Source organism: Cornus florida, unplaced genomic scaffold, assembly GCF_030987335.1.
Source record: "Cornus florida cultivar Cherokee Brave unplaced genomic scaffold, ASM3098733v1 CherokeeBrave_3.0.0_Hap2_Chr05, whole genome shotgun sequence".
Taxonomy (NCBI): domain Eukaryota; kingdom Viridiplantae; phylum Streptophyta; class Magnoliopsida; order Cornales; family Cornaceae; genus Cornus; species Cornus florida.
In genome coordinates this window covers 102,296,458-102,319,096 of record NW_026775575.1, presented here as the reverse complement: position 1 = coordinate 102,319,096, position 22,639 = coordinate 102,296,458, and the positions used below count along the sequence as shown (strand labels likewise).

General features: G+C 37.2%; 2 protein-coding genes across 8 annotated transcripts in view; one reads left to right on the top strand and one right to left on the bottom strand.

Annotated features, from left to right (window-relative positions):
* Window positions 1-323: 323 nt before the first annotated feature.
* LOC132308059 (formin-like protein 14) lies at window positions 324-19,524 on the top strand. The gene is made up of 18 exons (XM_059806016.1): window positions 324-566; window positions 1,059-1,176; window positions 1,295-1,998; window positions 2,090-2,311; window positions 2,401-4,142; window positions 4,796-4,913; window positions 9,638-9,709; window positions 10,580-10,678; window positions 11,064-11,105; window positions 11,193-11,273; window positions 11,368-11,418; window positions 11,502-11,583; window positions 11,679-11,773; window positions 12,340-12,411; window positions 12,544-12,660; window positions 13,220-13,288; window positions 13,496-13,562; window positions 18,803-19,524. The coding sequence occupies exons 2-18, from the start codon at window positions 1,104-1,106 to the stop codon at window positions 19,045-19,047; spliced, it is 3,951 nt and encodes a 1,316-aa protein (XP_059661999.1). The 5' UTR covers window positions 324-566; window positions 1,059-1,103; the 3' UTR covers window positions 19,048-19,524.
* A 1,084-nt stretch (window positions 19,525-20,608) lies between these two features.
* The window catches only part of LOC132308060 (protein LAZ1), a 48,876-nt gene continuing 46,845 nt past the window's right edge, over window positions 20,609-22,639 (bottom strand). For all 7 annotated transcript variants that reach the window (XM_059806020.1, XM_059806019.1, XM_059806018.1 and 4 more), the window contains one exon: window positions 20,609-21,368. In XM_059806020.1, the coding sequence (XP_059662003.1) occupies window positions 21,015-21,368 (354 nt within the window). In that variant the 3' untranslated portion in view covers window positions 20,609-21,014. The remainder of the gene's footprint in view (window positions 21,369-22,639) is intronic.

The window sequence follows — 22,639 nt, the reverse complement described above, 5'->3', positions numbered from 1 at the left end:
TAAAAAAATAAAATAAAATCTGCCGAACAGTGCCGGCACTGTTCGACACACTATGGAAGGAGCAGGGAATAAGACAAAAAACGGTGCAGCAAAAACGGTGCCGTTTCGACGCAAAAAAAACAAAAAAAAAAATTCAACGATCGCGGACCGACTTGTTGAATATCGCTGACTTGCGAGCAAAATTAGGCCCACATGTTTTAGTTAGGGCGCTGTGCGCCCATTTGACCCTTGGCTCGCGAAAGTTGGGCTTTCGCGGGGCCGCTGCAGATGGCCTTAGCATCGCCTATCATTTACTCTCTATTTATTTATCAACAGAAAATAAGGTAAACGTACAACTGCACGAAACATTAAGATTAGGAACGCAAGGCGTTACAAAATTCAAATCAATGGGGTCTCATTTTAAAGTCATTTCACCAATTGCAACCATGAACATTCAAAATCAAAGATAAAGGCGTATCCCCAAATTGAACTCATCACCAAACCCTTATTAACCTAGGTGGAAACAGAAGCAACCCACTCCACAACTCTCCGCTTCTCTGGTAATCCCACAAGGGTCTGCCATTCAGGTTTGTTGTGTTCTAAAATTTCTCTACACCCTTTAATCACTTATTTATTATACGCGTGTGTTTAAATTTCATATTGTTGAAATTATTTTTTATTGCTTCGAGAATTGGGTTTCGTTAGTTCTTAGATTCATGGGTTTTTGGCCCCAAATCTCCAATGCTTCTCCCACCGTTTGGTTGCTGAGAAAATTCTGGAAAAGGAAAAATGCTAACAAGTATCTCGTTAACTAAATCGGGTAGAGTATCAAATTGTGTAGATTTGAGTTAAATGTTTTGTGGGTCTGAAACAATGGACGACGGTTTGGCTTGTTTTCATTCTTCTCAAGCTTTAGAACTTAATTACCTGAGAAAGAAAAGGACTGTTTCGCGTTCGAAATTTCATTTGTTCTTCTTTATACTATTGAATTATCAGCAAACAAACAGACATCAGTTCTTTGTAAATATATTTTAAGAATTTGAAGATCAGAGCTTAGTTTGCAATTTCATTTTCTTCAGGTTTTGTTCACTGGACTACACCTGCTTATAATCTCGTTGACAAATATGTCCCTTCTCAGTAGATTCTTTTACAGACGACCCCCGGATGGCTTGCTTGAATTCGTAGACAGAGTATATGGTAGTGAATTTCTGGTCTCTAATCTTAATTGTTAATATTGATTCACTCTATTTTACGTGTTGGAGTTGCATATACACATTTTGATCTCTTTTGTTGGTATTTTTGTGTATCTTTGCAGTTTTTGATTCTTGCTTTTCAACCGAAGTTTTGCCTGATGAAATGTACCAACTTTACTTGCATGAAATTATAACTGAATTACATGAAGGATTCCCAGAGTCATCCTTTCTTGCTTTCAATTTCCGAGAAGGTGAGAAACAGAGCAATTTTGCTGACGTTTTGTGCGAGTATGACGTTACGGTCATGGATTATCCACGACAATACGAGGGTTGTCCCCTTTTACCTCTATCTTTGATTAATCATTTTCTTCGTGTTTGTGAGAGTTGGCTTTCACATGGGAATCACCAAAATGTTATTCTACTACATTGTGAGAGAGGGGGTTGGCCCCTCTTAGCGTTTCTTTTAGCTAGTTTCTTGATTTTCAGAAAATCGCATAGCGGAGAGCGGAAGACTCTTGAAATTGTCCATCGAGAGGCTCCTAAAGGTTTTCTACAGTTGTTGTCACCATTAAACCCATTTCCGTCTCAACTTCGTTACGTCCAATACGTATCAAGAAGAAATATATCCCCAGAATGGCCTCCCCATGAACGTGCTCTTTCTTTGGATTGTCTCATTTTTCGTGCTATTCCACGGTTTGATAATCAAAATGGATGTAGGCCAATTATCCGTATTTTTGGTAGAAATCTTGGTAGCAAGGGTGGCCTGTCAACCCAAATGCTATTTCCCATGCCAAAGAAAAATAAAACTGTTCGGCACTATCGCCAGGTAAACAGATTTTGTTGCTTGCCCAATCAATTTATGTTAGCCTCTGCTACTTGTTTCAGCCAGTGCCAATACATATATTTTTCTATTGCAGAACGACAGTGATGTAATTAAGATTGACATCCAGTGTTTGGTGCAAGGGGATGTTGTATTGGAGTGTGTCCATTTAGACTTGGAACCTGATAGGGAAGTTATGATGTTTCGTATAATGTTCAACACTGCTTTTATTCGATCAAACATCTTGATACTCAACTGGGAGAACTTGGACATTCTTTGGGATTCAAAAGCGCGGTTTCCAAAAGGATTTCGAGCGGAGGTGAATTATTTAATGAAAATTTAGGTTGACTCTTTAAGGAATTTATTTGATGTATATTGCCGATGCATCTCATTGAATTATTATTTCAGGTTCTTTTTGGCGAGGTTGAGAGCATCTCTCCACCGAGAGCTCCAACTACAATTTTAAATGGTGCGGAGACAGGTGGATTGCCAATTGAAGCTTTTTCTAGGGTTCAAGAACTTTTCAATGGTGTTGAATGGGTTGATAGCGGTGATGACGCTGCTTTATGGTTACTCAAACAACTATCAGTCCTAAATGATGTGAAAGATTTGTCAATACTGCGGAACAGAGTGAGTACATATTCATCACCTTTTGACTCTGAAGAAGAAAATAATGCATCTAGCACAGCTGATAGTCTGGATTTTCTGGACTCTGAAAAGGTTAGTAACTTGACATACACTTCTGCACCGGGGGTGAGTTTCCTTGATGATCCTTCGTCTCAGGATTCTGCTTCAGATGAAGCATCTGATTCTAAGCCCTCAATAGATGCAGTGAAGCCATTTATATCACACACCGTTGAGTCAACTCTTTTGCCTTTAGGAAGTGATGGTTCACATGATGTAAACATTGCATTAACATCTTCAAATCAAGTGTCTGTTGGAACTGTTCCTTCATCTCTTCAGCTGCAATCATCAGTTCCAAGTGAAAAGCCTCCATCATGCCCGCCTGGGACAACACTGCCTCCAGTACCTCCCTCTCTTGTTTCAAATGTCCCTCAACCACCGTCACCGCCTCCTCCTCCAGCTATTAATTTCACCAAAGGACCTCCCCCTCCCCCTCCTCATATTAATTATAGTAGAGGACCTCCACCACCTCCCCCTCTTCCTCCCCCAATTAATTATAGTATAGGACCACCGCCTCCGCTTCCTCCTACTAGTTCTAGTAAAGGATCTCCTCCACCTCCACCACCTCCACCTCCACCGCCTCCCCCTATTAATTCTAGTAGAGGACCTTCACCGCCTCCACCTCCACCTCCTCCTCCACCTATTAATTCTAGTAGAGGACCTTCACCGCCTCCACCTCCACCTCCACCTCCACCTCCACCTCCACCTCCACCTCCACCTCCCCCTATTAATTCTAGAAGAGGACCTCCACCTCCGCCTCCGCCTCCGCCTCCACTGGTACCTTCCCCTAACTTCAATAGAGCACCTCTGCCACACCCACCTCCTCCACCCCTAAGTGCCTCTAATAGAGATCCTTCAACACCCTCACTTCCCACTACTGGTAGAGGCCCTCCACCTCCCCCACCTCCTCCTTCCATCTCTTCTAAGGCTCCACCGCCAGCCCCACCACCTCCACCTTTTTCCTCTAGATTCAGTCAACCATCCACGTCTGTACCACCACCACCACCACCACCACCATTGCTGCCGCCAACATCTATTGGTACTACAATTAAAAATCCACCACCACCTCCTCCACTTCCTTTAGGTCATAGTCCTAGCACTACTGGCTTAAGGCCACCTCCTCCTCCACCACCTCCAGGAGTCTCTCGGCAAGGTGCAATCCCCCAACCTCCCCCTCAAGCACCAAAGCCTCCTGGTGCCCCTCCACCTCCAAGTCGTGGTTTGGCACCAGGTCCACCTCCACCACCTGGAGCAAAGGGCTCAAGTGCGCCACCCCCGCCACCCCCATCAACTGGAAAGGGAAGAGGCTCTTTGGGGCCAACATATCATGGAAGAGCTCGAGTTTCTGGAGGTTCTTCAATTCCCCCCAAGAGAGCTTCATTAAAGCCGTTACATTGGGTGAAAGTTTCACGAGCAATGCAAGGGAGTTTGTGGGCTGATTCTCAGAAACAAGAAAATCAGTCTAGGTATGTGGATTTGAAAGTTGTATGTCATGTATAATTGTTTCATTCTGTACTATTTTGGTGGTGTGGAAGTATTATGCAAATTTCTTAAATCTTTTGGTCGAAAGTGCTTTAATCAGATTTTTAGTGTCCTTTAGTGCTTCACAGTGTTGTTAAAGGTGCGCCTAGGCTCCAGGCTCATACAGGCGCAACACTTGCGCCTGTTGTTTGCCCAGGTGCACCTTTGATAGCATTTTCTCCTGTAATATGGAATATGAATATGCTTTAATAGTAATTTAATTTTTCTATTGTGTGCCTCGCTTCACTCAGGCGTGCGCCTCACCTTGCGCCTAGGCTCAAAGGACATCTAGCGCCTCAGTGTGCCTTGGGCCTCTGATAACACTGGTGCTGGATCGTTTTAGATGTGCTAGCTTCGTGGTTGGCCATAGCATGTTAGAGGGCAATTACTGTCAATAAATTTAGTGTAGTTTCACAATGGATAGCCTTCTCTCTACTTTTGTCAAAATCGATAAAAAAAATGCACTTCTTTGCGGGCTATGTATGTGTTGGCCTTTGCCTATGTTATTTATCTATCATTATTTTTTTTTTGTTTTGTTTTTGTTTTTCTTTGGTGTCCCAGTAAATTTCTGATGTCACATGATGAAAGTTCTTGGTAGGGCCCCTGAAATTGATATATCAGAACTTGAGAGTCTGTTCTCAGCAGCTTCTGCTACAGATGGCACTGGCAAAGGTCGACGTGGTTCAAAGATCAACAAACCAGAAAGAGTGCAATTGGTTAGTGGTGTATATTTTAAATATATTATGTAATAGTTGCAGTAACTATATTTTATTATTTTATATGCTCACGAAGTTTACACCAAATAACTATTCAATAACATGTCATATTATAAACTGTTTATGGCATTTTAGTAAAAAAAAATAAAGCCATGACGTTTTTTTTTTAAAAATTTATATACATATTAAATTTTTTTTAATACGATATATTTTGATAATGTGAATTCGGTGCATATCAAGGATCAGAAGGGGGGTTGAATTATATTTATTATTGTAAGGGGTCAATTAGGTCGTGTAGTTCCAATAAATTATTAGACATGGTAAAACTTAGGTGCTCTTTGATAACATTGAAAATTTTAAGAGATGAAGTTTTTAAGTCATAATTAAAAATTGAGATATTTTTATATCTTTTTAAATTTTAAGTGTTGAACATTCAATGATAAGTTATTTTATTATTCTCTTAAAATGTTATTCCAATTTAAGTGAGCCTTCCTTTTTCAAGTGTTATTCGAATTACTTTATCAAACACACTTAATTAGATAAGAACTTATTCCGTTCACCGTAGTTAGGGATGGCAATTTGACCCGCCTCCGCGGTTACCCGCCTCGCCCCACTTCTTTTTGGCGGTTTTGGGGGACTGTTTAGCTTATTTGGGCGGAGATGGTTTGATGTAATAAAAACTCGAGCGGGTTTGGTGCGGGGGCGGGGGGAGGTCGCCTCGCCCCACCCCTGTTTAAATAAGCAAATTACTTAAGTACCCTTATTTCATTAGTATATATATTTCCCAGTATATATATTAAGTACTCTATATAACAATATTAAAGTAACAAATGAATTTGATTAGAAGGAAAGTTGCAATGGTGAAGAACTGAAGATGAGGGGGAAAAAAAAAAGAGCAAATCTATTTCAACAATAAATAAATTATGGTCTTAAACAGGGCGGAGCGGGCAGGAGTTGAGTCAGGAATTTGTTTTAGGGGGGGCACCGTATTAAAGATGATAAATTATATTCAAGCGAATAGTGATGCAAGACAATAAGTCAGAAAATAGAACTGTAATAATGGTGGAATAATAGCATTTAATAATTTGAAAAATAATAATTTAAAGAAATTGGAAACATAAAATACCGACCTTAAAAGTCCTTTTAGTAACAAATTTAATTACCAAACTTAGAAGAGAAAAAAAAAAAAAATATAGTTTGAATAAAGGAATGCAACTTTTTTTTAAAGAGAATATAAAGAAGAAGAAGAAAATTAATTGGCCCAAAGATAAATAATTATTTTGGGGGGCATTTTTCACTTTTTTATAAATTATTGGCCTATGTGTAATAAAAATTAATGGCCATTTTCTAGAAAAAAAATTATTTTAGGGGGGGCATTTTGAAAACTTTTATAAATTATAGGCCAATTTGTAATTAAAACTAATGGGCCAAGATGGTGCCCCTATGGGCCTATGCTGGCTCCGCCCCTGGGAGCGGGTACCCGCGGGGTAAAAATGTTAATTGGGGGCAGGGATGGGGTGGAAAGTTCCCCCGTTTTTGTGGTTTTGGGCAGGGAAAAATTAAAGATATTTTTTAAAAATAATTATTTTAGTGGGCATTTTTGTAAAATTCTATAAATTATAGGCCTATTTGCAATAAAAATTAATTGGCCTAAGGATAAATAATTATTTCAGGGGGCATTTTTCACTTTTTTATAAATTATTGGCCTATGTGTAATAAAAATTAATGGCCATTTTCTAGAAAAAAAATTATTTTTGGGGGGGGGGGGGGGGGGGGGGGGCATTTTGAAAACTTTTATAAATGATAGGCCAATTTGTAATTAAAACTAATGGGCCAACATGGGCCGGGGGGGGGGGCATGGGCCCCCCCGGGCCTATGCTGGCTCTGCCCCTGGGAGCGGGTACCCGCGGGGGTAAAAATGTTAAACGAGGGCGGGGATGGTGTGGAAAGTCCCCCAGTTTTTGCGGTTTTGGGCGGGAACGAGGGAGGGGTTATTAAACGGTTGCGGGGGCGGGGGAGAGTACACCCGCCCCTATTGCCATCCCTAACCATAGTTCTTTAAGTCATAAACCATTTATCTAATGTGATGGAGAATGAGCTATGATTTTCATAGATGAGCCGCACGCATAGTTGTTAAAGGCGCGCCTAAGCTCCAAAAAAGCCCCAAGCTCATCAAGGCTCAACTAGAGCGCCTTAACGTACTACAGGCCAAGCTCAAAAAAGGCGCGCCTTGTATTTTTTTAATCATTTATTCGTATCATTTTCTTTTTTACTTAATAACTACTAAATTAAAAGGTTCTATATCATATATCGTATTGTTTAACCTTATGAAATATTTGACAAAATTCATAAATTTATGGTTTACCACTAACATTAACTACAATTATTGCTTGATTATGATTATATATAATAATATATGTTTAACTATGCATTATTATATACACGCGCCTTATTTCGATCAGGCTCGCGCCTTATACTGCGCCTTGCGCTTAGGCTCCAGAAGGCCTTTGGTGCCTTAGTGCGCCTTGAGCCTTTAACAACTATGGCCGCTCGTGTTCCGCCTCTACTTTTGGAGAAGGGGTAAAGAGAAATGAAGTTAGGAATTGATGTAAATTAGGGTTTTTTTTAAAAAAATTATGCCTATTATTATTGGTAATGTTTTGATTGTTGGAATATTAGAGTACTTTATTATTTAGGGTGTTGCTATGTCTCTGCCTATAAAGGCTCTTTTGTAATCAGACAATTCAGCTTTGGAATGTTGAATTTTATCATGAGTTTGAGAACTCTTCCGCTTGTCTTCTTCTCCCTCGTGTTCTTGGCCTATCCCCTTCAATCTATCTTCTCATCCCCTTCGTCTGTCTTCTCACCTCTTTCGTCTAGTCTCATCTCATCTTCTCGTTCTCATCCCCTTCTTTCTTTCTGGTTCTATATTAATTTAGTATTTGTACTGCGTCAATTGGTCGCAGAGCAAAAGGTCCAAGTAACCATTGAATACAAGCAACATCAAAACACCATAGACAGCACAAACAAAACACATCTACCCTACTGTTTATTCAACCATACCCGTTTCTTGTAACTTTTTTATTTGATAAGTTAACCCGATTCTCTTAACTAAACCAAAACGATCGAAACTCTCTTCCTCTGTGTTTTCTCCCTCTCTGTTCTTGCTTTTCTCGATCCCTCAAGTCTCTCTAATCTTCCTCATTCAATCCATCTTCTCATCCCCTTCGGCTATCTTCTCGCCTCCTTTGTCTACCCTCATCTCATCTTCTCATTCTCATCCTCTCTTTCATTTTGGTTTGTATCTAAACACAACTTGTCGTGTGTCAATGCGTGGAACCAATTTATTGAAGAACCAAGTGATGAAGGACTCTAGAAGTCTGGCTTTAATATTCAATCACGTCTCTTCAATCTCGAACAATCAGTGTCTCAGTCCTAAGAGCTAATATCGTAAATTTTGATTACAACTTTGTTCAAAACCTTTGTCAACAGAGTATGCCCAAACTTGTTACGAAGTCCTCACCTTTATGAAAACAACATTTTACAAATTTATGTGAGAAAATTATGATTGTTTGGAAAGAAAAATCATGAATTTTGTTTTCTTATATTATTTGTACCTTGATATTTTGTTGCAAAGAATTTTACCATTCAAGGTAACCAGATTGCTTGTAGAACTTCTAAAGCTGATTTTAAAAGTCAAGTCATCATAAGTTTGTATTACCGTTTCTTAGAGTAGATATGATCTGTCTGGCCTAAAGTCCCATAGTTTTTTCTTATGGTTTCCATGTAAATCTTGGTGTTCTCTGTGTGATTGCTATTATTCTAATTTATGTTATTTAACCACTATAGATTATTGTTTACTTGATTATCGTTGTAGGATTAAGTTTTTGTTATTGACAGTTAAAAGTTTTGGTAGACATATTCACTCCCCCTCTTGGTTTAGTTTAGGGGCTTTTTAGTTAGGGGCTTAAGCGTACTTTGACGTATCAAAGCCTAGAGCGGTACTCTGTTTAAAGTTGGTGTTATGACAAACATAGTGAACCCAAAATAAAGCCAAGAATCACGACAGAAAATAAATATGCCACACACAAAGAAAACAAGGATTTATACATGGTTTGGCAAAGCCTACGTACACAGTGGAGATCCGGCAAAAGTCTTCACTATGCAAAAATAGGAGATTACAAGTTTCAGCCCCACTCTCTTTCTCTGCAATTTTCAGTCTCTCAATACTGCACTCCAAACCCTAAGCGCCTTATATATCGGGTTACAAGAGAGTACTAATTAGGGTCCGCGACCCACAAGCAAAAAAGGGTCACAATGTGACCTCGCACCAAATTCGGGCCACGACATCACAGTTGGCATAATAGCATGCATTGGCTTTACATTGCAGCTTGAATTTTACTGTTCTAATTAAACAGACACACTTTCTCTGTTACGGAACAATTAGTTCTTGCATTATCCTGATACGGGGAAAGATGCATTGCTTTGTATTCACATGCATTTTATATTTGGTATCCATTTGACTTAATTAATTGACACACAGAATATTTTTTATTATATGTAGCAGATGAAAAGGGTATTGTTTTGTTTTTTTTGTTTTTTTGTTTTTTTTTTTATTTCCACCTCTTTTCTCTCTTTGTGAATTTTCTCTCAATACTTCTGTATGGAAAATGAGTTGCTATTTTTTGTTGTGGTTATTCTATTGTTTTGCCACCTTTTGTCAGGTTGATTTGCGCAGGGCATATAATTGTGAAATCATGCTTACAAAAATCAAAATTCCTCTGCCTGATATGATGGTAAGCTCATATTTCCTTTGCAGTCTATGTAACAAGCCATAAGTATAGCTGAATGCAATTTCTTATATTGTATTTTTCTTCCCAAATGCATCACGGTTGAAAGGAAAATGATAGGAGTTTGTTGAATCATGATTTGTGAGTAGGCTTTTGTCTCATGGACATGAGCGCTAAAATGATTAGAAGCCACATTTGCACTAAGAATTTTCTCTCCCCCCAAGAAGACCAAAGAGATGCTCAAGTTATAGCTTCGATGTTAATCATTTAGATAATTAGTTGCAATGCTGTGAAAGATATTGATTCATCTGTGATTGCAACTAGTATATTGTCTCATATTGTTGTTTTGATATTGTTATATTTATTCAGGAAAAAAAAAAAATTGTTATATTTGCAAAAATAATATTTAGTAGCTGGTAGAAGTAAATTGCAATAGACTGTGGGCTTAGTAATCTCCTTGCTATTACTTCTGAATACTAGAATAATAAGTGTCCTTTCGTTTGTGCAAAATTCATTTTAATTGCAGCATCTATATGGTCCAATATTATTGTTGATATCATTTTTCAGTCAAATAATATTTCTAATATCTAATAGAAGTAAAATATAATAGATTTTGGGCCGAATATTCCCCACAATACTATATCCGAATACTGCAATAGCATCTGTCCTTCCATTTGTGTAAAATACAACATACTATTAAGGCTATAATGCAAAATTAGGAAAAAATTTTATTTTCTTATTTCTTTTGAACACTTTGTTTGTCCTTGTATACACTGGTAATTCTCTTGTACTTGTTTATCCCTGAGGTTGATAATGTATTAGAAAACTTAATTGTAAAATATTAGTGCAAAACTCAAAATCATGCTTGGTTTCCAGAGTGCCATTCTGGCTTTGGATTCTTCGGTCTTGGACATTGATCAAGTTGAGAATCTCATCAAATTCTGCCCAACAAAAGAAGAAATGGAGCTTCTGAAGGTACTCTCTCTCTCTCTCTCTCCCCCTGCGTTCTGAATTGTAATATTTTTGACATAATACGATGATGTGATATTAAGGTGATGTCATGTTTAATATCTGGGGTTATTGAATTTTCAATAAATGTGTTCAGGTTCTGAGTGTTAGGAGTTCTAACAGCCCTATAATGTTATTCAAGGTATTGAGGGTGGACATGAGGTGGTGAGAAATACATGATGGACTATAGTTTACTGGATGATATGGCCTTAGACAGAACCTAATGCTCCTTTTTGGAAAAATAAAAAAAGTTGAATGGTGTTGATTTTCGAATTAAGTGTTCTGCTTCTTTTTTGACAAATGTGTTTGTTTGTTTATTATGTTTCTTATTGGTTTCGTTTTCTTATTTCAGAACTATAATGGGGACAAGGAAATGCTTGGAAAGTGTGAACAGGTTCTTTCTCATGTCTTCATCATGGATGCAAGTAGGATGAACATCCAGTATTCTTTTTGCTAACAAATAATGCGGTTGATAATGCAGTTTTTCTTGGAGCTAATGAAAGTTCCACGAGTTGAATCCAAGTTACGTGTATTTTCATTTAGAATTACCTTTTCTAGTCAGGTATATTGTTCTAGGACCTATATTGATGTTATTTCATCTTTGAATGCTATTATTTTTTATAGCTGGTCATGCTTATAGCTTTGAACTTGTTCAGGTGAATGACTTGAAACATAACCTGAATACAATAAATGATGCGACTAGAGAGGTATCTTTATATGTGGATTTACAAAAATAATACTGATCAAAATGCATTGTCAACCAGATCTTAAGTTGTGTTCATAATTGTAGGTAAAAGAATCTGCGAAACTGCGTCAAATAATGCAGACAATTCTCACCTTAGGAAATGCATTGAATCAGGGCACTGCTCGAGGTTTCAGTCTGCAAGATTCAACGTTTTTGTAGTCTTTGTATGCTATGTCTGCCTGATAGCTTCTGACTTTATAAATTCCTGTTTTTATACCACAGGATCTGCCGTAGGATTTAAATTGGACAGCCTTCTTAAACTGTCTGATACTCGTGCAAGAAACAACAAAATGACCTTGATGCATTATCTGTGCAAGGTAGAAATGTGCAAAATATTACTTATGAAACGCCTCACAATTTTTTATTTGCATTTTGATTTTAGTTGCTTTCCAGTTGGTCATGACTTATTTGACCTATTTTCGCAAGTTTGGAGCTAGTAATCGATTAATCATCTATTCATCAGGGCATTAGTAGTTCTTTGCTCCAGAGCAGACATTATATATTTTCTGTAAAAATGTTAGATTTTAGAAATATGACTGCTTAGACATGGTAACTATCTTCTTTTTAAGCTGGAACTTGTAAAGGAGTTTCTGATTTATGGATATCACTTAATATTCAATAATTTGACTATATAACAGATTTTGCAGGCCCACATTAATTTTTGCAAGTTGATCGTATGTACTATTTTATAAAGTTGCATAGAACTGTTTTTGTTGATAGATCGTTTATTTAATTGTCGATCATATCTTCTACAGTTCACTATATCGTGTTTCTCAATGTCCATTTATTTTGCATATTTGAATTTTCTTGTGTACATAATTCTTTTGAAGATCTTTTGGATACTCATTGATACTATGGTAAATCGCTTTCATGCCTCCCTTAGCTTCTAGCAGAGAAAATGCCGGATTTGCTGGATTTTGATAAGGATCTTGTTCATCTAGAAGCAGCCTCGAAGGTATGCTTGATATGTTGCAAAATAGGTTTGTTTGTGTGGCTTGTGATTTGTAAATAGGGTGGTCTATAGCTGACTTGTACTATTCGTTGGCTGCTTGTCTCAATGCATTTGGCCTTCATGCTAAATTGCTAGATTCAATTGAAGTCTCTGGCTGAAGAAATGCAAGCAGTGAGCAAAGGACTTGAAAAGGTTGAGCAGGAACTCACTGCTTCAGATAACGATGGTGCTATCTCTTTGGGCTTCCAGAAGGTGAGGAAAGTAATGGGATAGTGTGTTACTTCATAAAGGAATCCGCTCCCGTAAGATCATTTTCTGGCTAATTGTTGCCTAATGGGGGCTAGTTGTCTAGGTGCATCGCACAGTAAAGGCACTCATGTCTTTTTTCCATTAAATTTATATTAGCAGTTACTCTTTTAAGCAACAGTATGTTATGATGGTATCTGCTTGTGTTTTTTCATAGTTGGGAATTTTAAGGAATGAAAATTCAAGTTACTAAAACAACTCGATTCCTCCTTTCCTCCAATATGCTAAATTGTCTTTAATTTTGAGGTTGATGTTTTAAAGTAAATTTTATCTTCATCATTTGCATGATAGAGTCTCAGTTTCAGTATCTCTTGGCGTGTTTTAAAGTTCTGTTTGTTTTCCACTTGACAGTATCTTGATTGTTGGAATTATGCGTCCTCCGCAATTTTCTAACCAATCTCTACCTTGCATAGCAGAAGAGGCAAAAGAATAGAATAAAAAAATAAAACAAAAAATCAAATGACCTTGTTATACGCAACTAAGAGTCAATTCTTTGCCTTTTCAGGTCTTGAAGAATTTCCTTGATACTGCTGAAGCTGAAGTAAGGTCGCTTATTTCCTTGTACTCTGAAGTGGTAAGAAAACTTTTTATCCTTTATTTTTTGTTAGTAATCTACTGATCACCACTAAGCATTAGCATGAGTGGTATCTCCCCACCTCTTACAGAGGAGGTTGAGGATTCAAGTCCTTATTGAACAAGTGGGCATGTGAGTGTGTCTCTAACTAGAAATAAATAAATCTGTTGATCAGCACTTGTTTATATTCAAACACATATTTTGCAGGGAAGAAGCGCTGATTCACTATCTCAGTATTTTGGAGAGGATCCTGCTCGATGCCCCTTTGAGCAAGGTTTGATATTATTTTCATATCAATTAAATTGTTTAATTTTCTACAGCTGTTACATGAAAAGTCTTACCAAATTTTTTCTGTTTGACCTGTTTCTGTCTCTGATGTCAACAGTGTTCCATAATTCATAATTTCATTTACATTCTGCTATAGAGGTGTCTATATTTGTTTTTCATGTCAAAATGGAAAGGAAATTTGCATACTTCATGACATTACATACGGATCAATTTAAGGTAATAGTTGAGGCCTCGAGAATATTAATCCTGCTTTGGTGCTTTCATTACACATTGTCGTCTCAATTTCAAAATTTATTAGGTACTAAGAGGGCATATGCAACTTCAGAACACAGATTTAGGAGATGGATAAGAACATATAAAAATGGTTCTGAACAATTAAAGATATGCACTGCATTTTACAGGGACAACTAACTATATTCTGACACAATTTCAAAATCAGTACCATATAATGCGAAACAAGAATCACACCATTTTTCGTAGACTGATTAACTTGTAAAGGTGATAGATCTACATCATATTTGGTCACACTAACCCTAACGTGTACATGAATCTAATTTCTTCTAAAATAGAGGGTGGCAAAATTAATGCAAGGGAAGAAGTCACTTTTATAAAATGCTTGATTTAGAGTATGTAAGAGATGTCGTTTTGAGGTTATCAGGAAAAATGTAAGTCACATACTCTCTGCACAGTTAATGGCTCATTAAGTGTGGGTGAAGATAGAAAAAGCCTTGATTTGGGTGATGCTATTACATGTATACTTGAATCAGTAATATCTCAAACACTGCTGGAGAAGAAAGCAAAGAAACCATTGGTCAAGTTCTGTGACCCTTGCTGTGGCTAATGCATCTGAAGGTCTTCAACCAGTTGGAGATGGTTGGATTCTCAATATCATCATCAAAATAAATATTAGAAAATGCATCACCACAACGTTCCTTTTTCTGAACTAGAAATTAGTAAGCTAACTTTTGCAACTATTCTACTCATTCGCCCTAGTGTTAACCTTCTTTCAGCTTCCTGATTTATCTCTTTCCTGCCTTGAATCAGATAGTGTTGTTTTGTTCCTTGCAGTCATTGAACTCTTGAATTTGCTTCCAAAAATTTCGTTTTGCAATAATATACATTTGATCTGTCAATTTTTAAGTACCACCAAGGGGTGTAGCCAGTGATATCTCCTCTTCCTCCCAAAATGGAAGGTGAATGTGAGTCCCCTTAGGGACAAATGGTGGGTGTGCAAAAAAAAAAAAAAAAAAAATAATAATAATAATAATATTTCAATTTTTAAGTATAATTATTTTTAGCCAAAATCCCTTTCCCAGAGCTATTTTACATTCTTTAACTTGTCCGCTGCGTCACTATCATCATAATGTTTCAGAAACTTCCTTTTGGGCAGGACGGATTTACCATGTGCTGCCCCCTGATTTTTTTTTGCCCTTAATTTATATTATATATTTTTGTGTACTTTTACAGAATGCCCCCCTAATTTTCAAAAGTGTTGGTCAGACACCCCCTTTTTTCTTTGCCTAAACTCCAAAATATCAAACTCTCTCTCTCTCTCTCTCTCTCTCTCTCTATATATATATATATATATATATATATATATTATTAGCATAGCATCAAATCTTTTACTTTTATTTTTATTTTCCCTTTTGTTTCTTTGTTTCTTTGATATATATTTTTATCTATTTTTGTACTTTTTTGTATATTGTTTTCTATCTTTCAAGGTTATGCTAATATGTTTGACTGTTTGTTTTACTGAATACATGCATTTTGGTATTTTATGTTATTTTATTTTTCTAGTTGAAACTCGCACACCCATATTTTTGTATTTTATTCATAACTTGATTTAGTACTTCCTCCCTCCCTCCTATTTAAGTGTCCCTTTTTGGGAACCCAACTTTTTAAGATGTGCCTTTTATTATATTTTTTTATTATATTGGTAGTGAATGAATTACCAAATCTATCCATGATGGGTCCATAGTGTTGTGATGATGTTTTACATTTAATTGTTTTTATAAGTTCAATGCAAGAAGGGTAAATTGGGAATGTTATAAAATATAGTACATTGACTTTTGAATTGGGACAATTATTTTGGGACAACTAAATATGGAAAGGTGAACATTTATTTTGGGACGGAGGGCTTATGTTCAATTCAAATAGTATTTTAAATCCATTGAATATGTTGATGTTTGTTAGTTTACATTTTGTCAAACTGAAAATAGCTTATCTTAAAGAATTGCGATACAACATTCCAAGACAGGTATAAGATATTCGGACTGAATATCGTTATCTATCTTAAATATAATTTGCGTGTTTCTATATATTTGTCATGCTAGTTGATTTTTTATTTTAGGGTAAAGTGCATTAAACCTCCCAGAACTATGACCAGATTGCAAAAAAAAACCCCTGAAGTAAGCAAAACCCCCTGAACTATCATTTTGCTGCACACCGTTAATGACCCGTTAACAGAAATAGTAAATTACCTTTTAGCCCTAAAGTTGAATGACGTCATTTAGAATTTCAGCTGCTGATGTGGCAAGTACAATCTTAATTTCCAATAGAAAATCGAAAGCACATCAACCTCATCAGTTATCACAATTGTTTGATTTGATTTTTTTTTCTACGCCAAACAGTCCCTCACTTTCATCTGTTTCAGTGATGCTGTACAAACCCAGATTGCCTCCATCATGCATACTGATCTCTCTCAGCACTAAGAAATCATTGATCTATGCCGAAACTCAATGCCCTTCAATTTTCTGCATGTATACCACAAACATGTATGGTATCTATATATACATATCCATTACGATTTATGATCGACAAACCATCTGCATCGTTCTCTAATTCTCTTGCATTTTATGTGTTCATCAATATATGTATGCATATTGTATATGTATTGCTTGTGCTTTTCAGGTTTATGTATGTCTATGGATCATTGATGATATATTTCCTCTTTAATTGGACCAACATGGTCTTCCATCCCTGCCCAGATCAAACTAAAACCATCAAAATTCAAGCAAGTCTCTCATCTGGGTCTCTCAATTGCTCTAAAATCATCAATTTTTGTGAGTATTTCGTATAGCTCTAAAATCTCTCAATTGCTCTAAAATCTTCAATTGCTCTGGGCTACCCGAGTGCCGGCACACCTTGAAGAAGATGTACGGTAATCTGCTTTAGAGGATGAAGCTATTAACTTACCGAAAACAAAAAGAGTGAAGCTATTGAGCCCTCTGTTTGAGGAATTGAACTACGGCGACGAAGAGCTTGGCAATGATGAAGTTTGAGATGACGGCGATGATGAGGTTCAAGGACTTGAATCATTAAGGGTTGCTTTGAATTCAGCTAAAGAGCTTATTTGATCACACCTACCCATCAAAGAAAACCTCGAACGCCCACCAATCTCCAAGTTCTCCATCTGAGCCGTCGGTTTGGGCTCCGATGGCCGGATCTTTCTCGGCGTCAACCTCGAATTCCCCGGCCTCCCCCTCCACCACAGAGTCGACACCGAGCAGTTCCTCGCCACCAACCTCGCTGTCCACGGCGAGCCCCGCCTCCTCTACACCGCCGTCTCCACCGCCCCATGCGGCCACTGCCGCCAATTCCTCCAAGAACTCCGCAACACCTCCGACATCCAAATCTTCATCACATCATCATCATCCGACAACGAATCCCAAGAACCCCAAAAAAAAATTTCTTCGGAAAGTCGTACTGAATTTAGCGAACGGTGTAGGGAGAGAGTGTGCAAACATAGAGAGAGAAATTGAGAACCCCCAAAATTGAAACACCTAGTTGTGTCATAAGGGCTAGTTTTGTCCTTTAAATTTTTTTTGACCCTTTACGTGACTTGAGTGCTCTCATTTCTGTTAAATTTTTAACGGTGGGTTAATATTTGCAACAAATTGAATAGTTTAGGGAGTTAAGTGTCTTTGTCATAGTTTAGGGGGGTTTTGTGGGAGAGAGAAGAAAGCTCAGGCTGGTTTAATGCACTTTACCCTTTATTTTATTTATTTATTATTTTTATCATGTTGAATGTGTCCCCCTAAAATAAAATCCTTACTCCATCCCTGCTTTTGGGAACTATTTTGTTTCTGTACCTCTTCATCATTTTCAGATCTCCTCCTATATTTGAGGACCAGATCCCCCCATTTCAGAGTCCAAACATTAATATTCAAAACCTTGATCTAGAAGAAGTATGCAATATCGACAATATTAACAGCACACACACACACACAACAAACCTTGATGAGTGAAGAGAAATCCCTTACTGAATCACACTACCTAATCACCATCACATCCTCTTTCTCCTCATCCTCCTCCGTCAAATCCCAAAACCTGAATTGAATTCCAAAGCCAAAACCCAAACCCTATGATTCATCCTCCAAAAAACCACACACTAATTCCTCCAAATCCGATGACAGCATCGGATCATCCATCAACAACAAGTCCCAAATGGTCCCAGAACCATCCCACAACCCCCCTCGCTTTCTTTACATTCTTCATCTACCAATCTTGGTAATCTCTCTCTCTATATGTGTGTGTGCGTGTATATAATGTATGCTTATGTTAAAATCCCCAAAGGGGCAAAGGGACATACTTGGGCCCTGTTTGGGAACCACTTTTGGTTCGTGTTTTTGGTTGTGGATGGTGTACTATAGCGAAGCAAAACACAGAAACATGTTTGGCAACTTTTGTTGTGATTTGAACAGTATTGTGTTTGTTTCTGAAAAAGAGGCCAAAACCAGAAACACGAATTTGGTCTTTCCGGTTGTTTCCGCACTGCAGCAACAACACTGCAGCGATGAAAAACTCTTAAATGACCTTTTTAACTAGCTAATTTATTTTTCAAACTTGCAATAGATTTTTTACCAAACTTGTTTTCATGTTTTTTATTTCAAAAATCTTGCAACAAATTTTATGTTACCAAACATGCTTTTTTTTTTTTTTTTCCTTCATGTTTTAGACCCTTGGTGTGTGAGTTTATATAGGCTTCCTTAAACATTGCCTCATCAGATGTTAAAAAAGTGTCTATAAAATGAGTTTTGTTTACATCTCATCTGGTTTTTAGTGTTTATGGAACCTTATCTTGGAATGACTAATTTTCTTCACCTAATAACTGAAGGTTCTGATTGCAATATGGACTTGTTGAATACTAATAGATAATTGATATTCTTTGTTGTCACTTTGTGGATTATGAGGATTCACCCTTGAGCTTTTTTTATGTCTGTGCAGTGACGCAAATCTTGTTCATCTTTGCTAAGATGTTCAACAAAGCACGTGAGGAGAATGCACAGAAGGCGGATGCTGAAAAGAAGAAATTGGAGAAGGAAGCCAGAGAACAGGCGGCAGCTAATTCTTCCACAAGAAAAGAGGGGATTAATGCTGATCGCTCAAAACCTAATCAGCATATCGGAGACATGATCCGTGATCAATCGCTATTGATAAAGAAGGGTGAGAACCATGGTACTGCCGGCTGATGTGGCAGGCAGACTGAAAATTACATTCCAATTTACGCATGAAAATGTTGGCTCACCGTGGTGGTTCACTCAGGTTGTGCTTCGTGCAAAATCATGATGTTGAATTGCACGACTAATTACATGTTACATAAAATCTTTCACCAAACTCAGTGTATACTCCAATTTTGGCGTTTTCATGGCAAGTTAGCATCGTCTAATATGCTGCCACCCTTTTGCTCTAGGCCATTTTTGTACTGTTGTCAAATATTGAAGGCAGCCTCCAGATGGCGTGTACAAATTGTTCATATTCCACTGCACAGCTTGTACATGAAAAGAAAGCTTGCTATTGTGGGATAACTTTCAGTTCACATCTCCACTCCATGGAAAAGAAAATCTCTCTCTCTCTCTCTTCTCTCTTCTCTCTCTTCTCTCTTCTCTCTTCTCTCCTCTCTGTATATATATAGTTTCAATTATTTCAGTTTTACCTTTTGAATGTCACTCTAGAATCCATAGTTTTGTACACCCATTGCAGTCCTAAAAAATTGAGGTTATGCGCACACATAAAATGAGCATCTTTTCCATTTTAGCATTCTTTTTCTCAAGTAAATATATTCTCCCTATTAAAATAATTGGCGCAGCTTGAACTCTTCAACTTTTTCGTGAGCCAACAGTTGAGTTGTAAGTATTGCCATTTGCCAATCCAACTTCCCATGTTTATTGCAATGACTACCAAGAATGTGAAGTTACTTCGTTCGTTTTAACCAATTTATATATATATATATATAAGTGATGGCCTGGATAGGGCTTTGAAAGACTTGAAGAATTTGGCATTTATGAAAGAAAAAAAAAATGATATGTTGTACAAAAGTTGGACTAATTAGATTTTGTAAGTGGAATTGACATCATCATGACACTTACCATCTTAATGATGTTATCACCTACTCATGCAATTAGATGTCGAACACTGTATCATGACTATTATGAAAATCTTGAGTCATATTTTTCCGTAAAATTTCTCTTCATATGATATAACTATGGGCTGGAGGCGGTATGGTTAAATGATTTAATAATAAATAAACAGAATGGCGTTGAAAATCAACGCCGCTTTAACCCATAAATAATATTTCATCAAACAGAAATTGTTCTCACTTTTAATCCTACTAGTGCAGCCAAAATATCACTTTGCAGGTAGGGTTTCTTGTCCAGTAAACAACTGGAGTGAGTGAGAAAAAAAAAAAACACACATTCATCACTTCTGTTAGATATTTGATATATCTAACATTTGTGATTGCATTAAAATAAATTTGAATTAAAAAAATACGGGCAACTACAAACTTTGACCGGACAGAAAAAGAATATGCAAGGGCAGGAAACAGGAAACAGCTTGTCCACAAGAAGCACCATCCTCTTGCTATCAGCAGATTCGCTGCAGCAGTTCATATCCCGTCTCAATCGCGCAAATTACTAGAAAGTTAAGCCATGCATGCAAAAGCAAAGTATCAGAGATCAGATTTCTAGCTAGATAGGAATAGGATAATGGTGCAAGATACAAGGACTTGAAATAAATGTGCACTTCTGAACATCCGTGAAGAAACAGCTACTGATGATTTCTCTATTAGGCAAATCTTATCCCAACACATTTTCACAATTGAAGTTCGTAACCAGTCAACCCTATCAAGGGCTCTATACAACATAATAACAATACATGAATCACGAATCTACCACCCCTTTGCATATGAAACACCACCACCCCATCATCCGATCAGTAAAAAGATGCATCCATATAACAAAAAAAACCCTTCAACAAAAACTCAACCTTCTTCATGAATCAAAAAAATGCAGTGGAGAATCCAATACCATTCACTCTCCCAGCCATTTTATGTGAGGGAAACCATGCGAGCCAGTGAATAGTGCTCTTGTGGCATGTTTTCATTACAATGCCCTCTTATCCATCCTCTTTTCGGTTTGGTACAATTGCTTTCTGCTTCCTATTCCTTGGTAACCCACCTATGGCCATGGACTTGATACCCACCATAGCTTTGATCACTGCTACTCTCCCCACCGCTTTCTCCACTTGTATACCCTGATTTTTTACGGTGCTTCTTTCCCCTTGAGACTCCACTATCACTGATGCTTCCGATTAAGAGGGGGTCATCAATTCCACGGATAACTCTCTTTGCCGAAGATGTGGCAATGCAACTGTCATCCTTTGTTCTTCTCTTTTCCTTGTCGTGCCTCTTTATGTTCTGGGAGATCTTGTGTAATTTCTCATTGAACCTTGTGATTCCTTTCTCCACAGGCTCCACTGCTTGGGTTACCGTAAACTTCACATCATTCACAATCTGTATGTAAGGAGGTGAAGCAGCATTATTAGTAATTATACAATTACAGACGTGCACAAAAGAGATTTACTTGATCAAAGCAATTTATAGATGAAAATAAGATGCTGCATTAAAGGAGCATCTATAAAGAGCTAGTAAATGCATCGTTATGATATTTTCAACTTTTACTTGATGTGCTTGCAGTAGCCAATTAGATCTGAAGTGAGATCGATGATTGATATCATTAGCTTTATACAAACAACAAACACACACATTAACACATGAAAAACCAATTTACACTGGTGTAGGATTTGTAATGCTTATCCTCTGACCAGTGTTTATTCATTTACCCAAAAATATAAAAAATAAATAAAAATAATTACACCCCAGTGATTTTTTGAGTTACATATTTTGTCAACCCACCGTGTATAAGATTAGATTAACATGCTTGTCATGCATACCATATACTGGGTTAACCAAATATGGGTAGTTCTCAGACAAAATGAAGTCACATTTAAATAAATAAATAAAACTTTATAGTTTGACTCTGATGAGACAGCAGACAGTTTCATATCGCCTTGATATATGGCAAGCATGACAAGCATGGAAGCAGTGTTTAATAAAACGGTAGAATTCACAGATATTAGGTTCCACTAATTGTTTTGATTATGAAAAGAAATTCTTGAAATAGGTGTAAATTAATCATTTTCTCTCATATATCATCCAATAAGTATTTCAACACAATTAGTGTGTGTGTGTGTATGTATTTTACCTATATGTTACTTATTTATATGAATGCATATACACATGCTACATATGTATGCATAGAAAAAAATAGGAGCAGGAACAAACTACTGGTATCTTCGCTTCAATTCAATGTATTTGGAAGCAGCAATATATGAAAGCAAGTATAAGATTTGGAAAAGAATTTTGAAGATGCATATTATTATTATTATTTGAAAAACTGTAAGGCAAATAAGAAAGTAGAACATCATTTTCCATCAATATTTCCCTTCTCCATACCACTACCATTATCTTTCAGTCACCACCACAAGTGCTGTTGCCACAAACCTCCAGCATCACCTGACGATATATGTTAGCACAGAAACGTAAATGTCATATTGCTTGTAACATCTGCCTCCATCATAACTGACACCGTTCCTACCTCTGCCACAATATATATCATCTCTGCCCCTTATATTACCACCAATACTCTACACTGCCACAAGGAAAAACCCCACCACCTCACTCAGCCACCCCCACCCTGCTGCAATTACAATCACTGCGATTCA

Bases quoted from the DNA above. Each gene is read 5' to 3' on its own strand.
- LOC132308059 (XM_059806016.1), top strand. From the start codon at position 1,104: ATGTCCCTTCTCAGTAGATTCTTTTACAGACGACCCCCGGATGGCTTG. The intron at 1,177-1,294 runs GTAGTGAATTTC...GTATCTTTGCAG, and splicing joins ATTCGTAGACAGAGTATATG to TTTTTGATTCTTGCTTTTCA. The intron at 9,710-10,579 runs GTAAGCTCATAT...CTTGGTTTCCAG, and splicing joins TTCCTCTGCCTGATATGATG to AGTGCCATTCTGGCTTTGGA.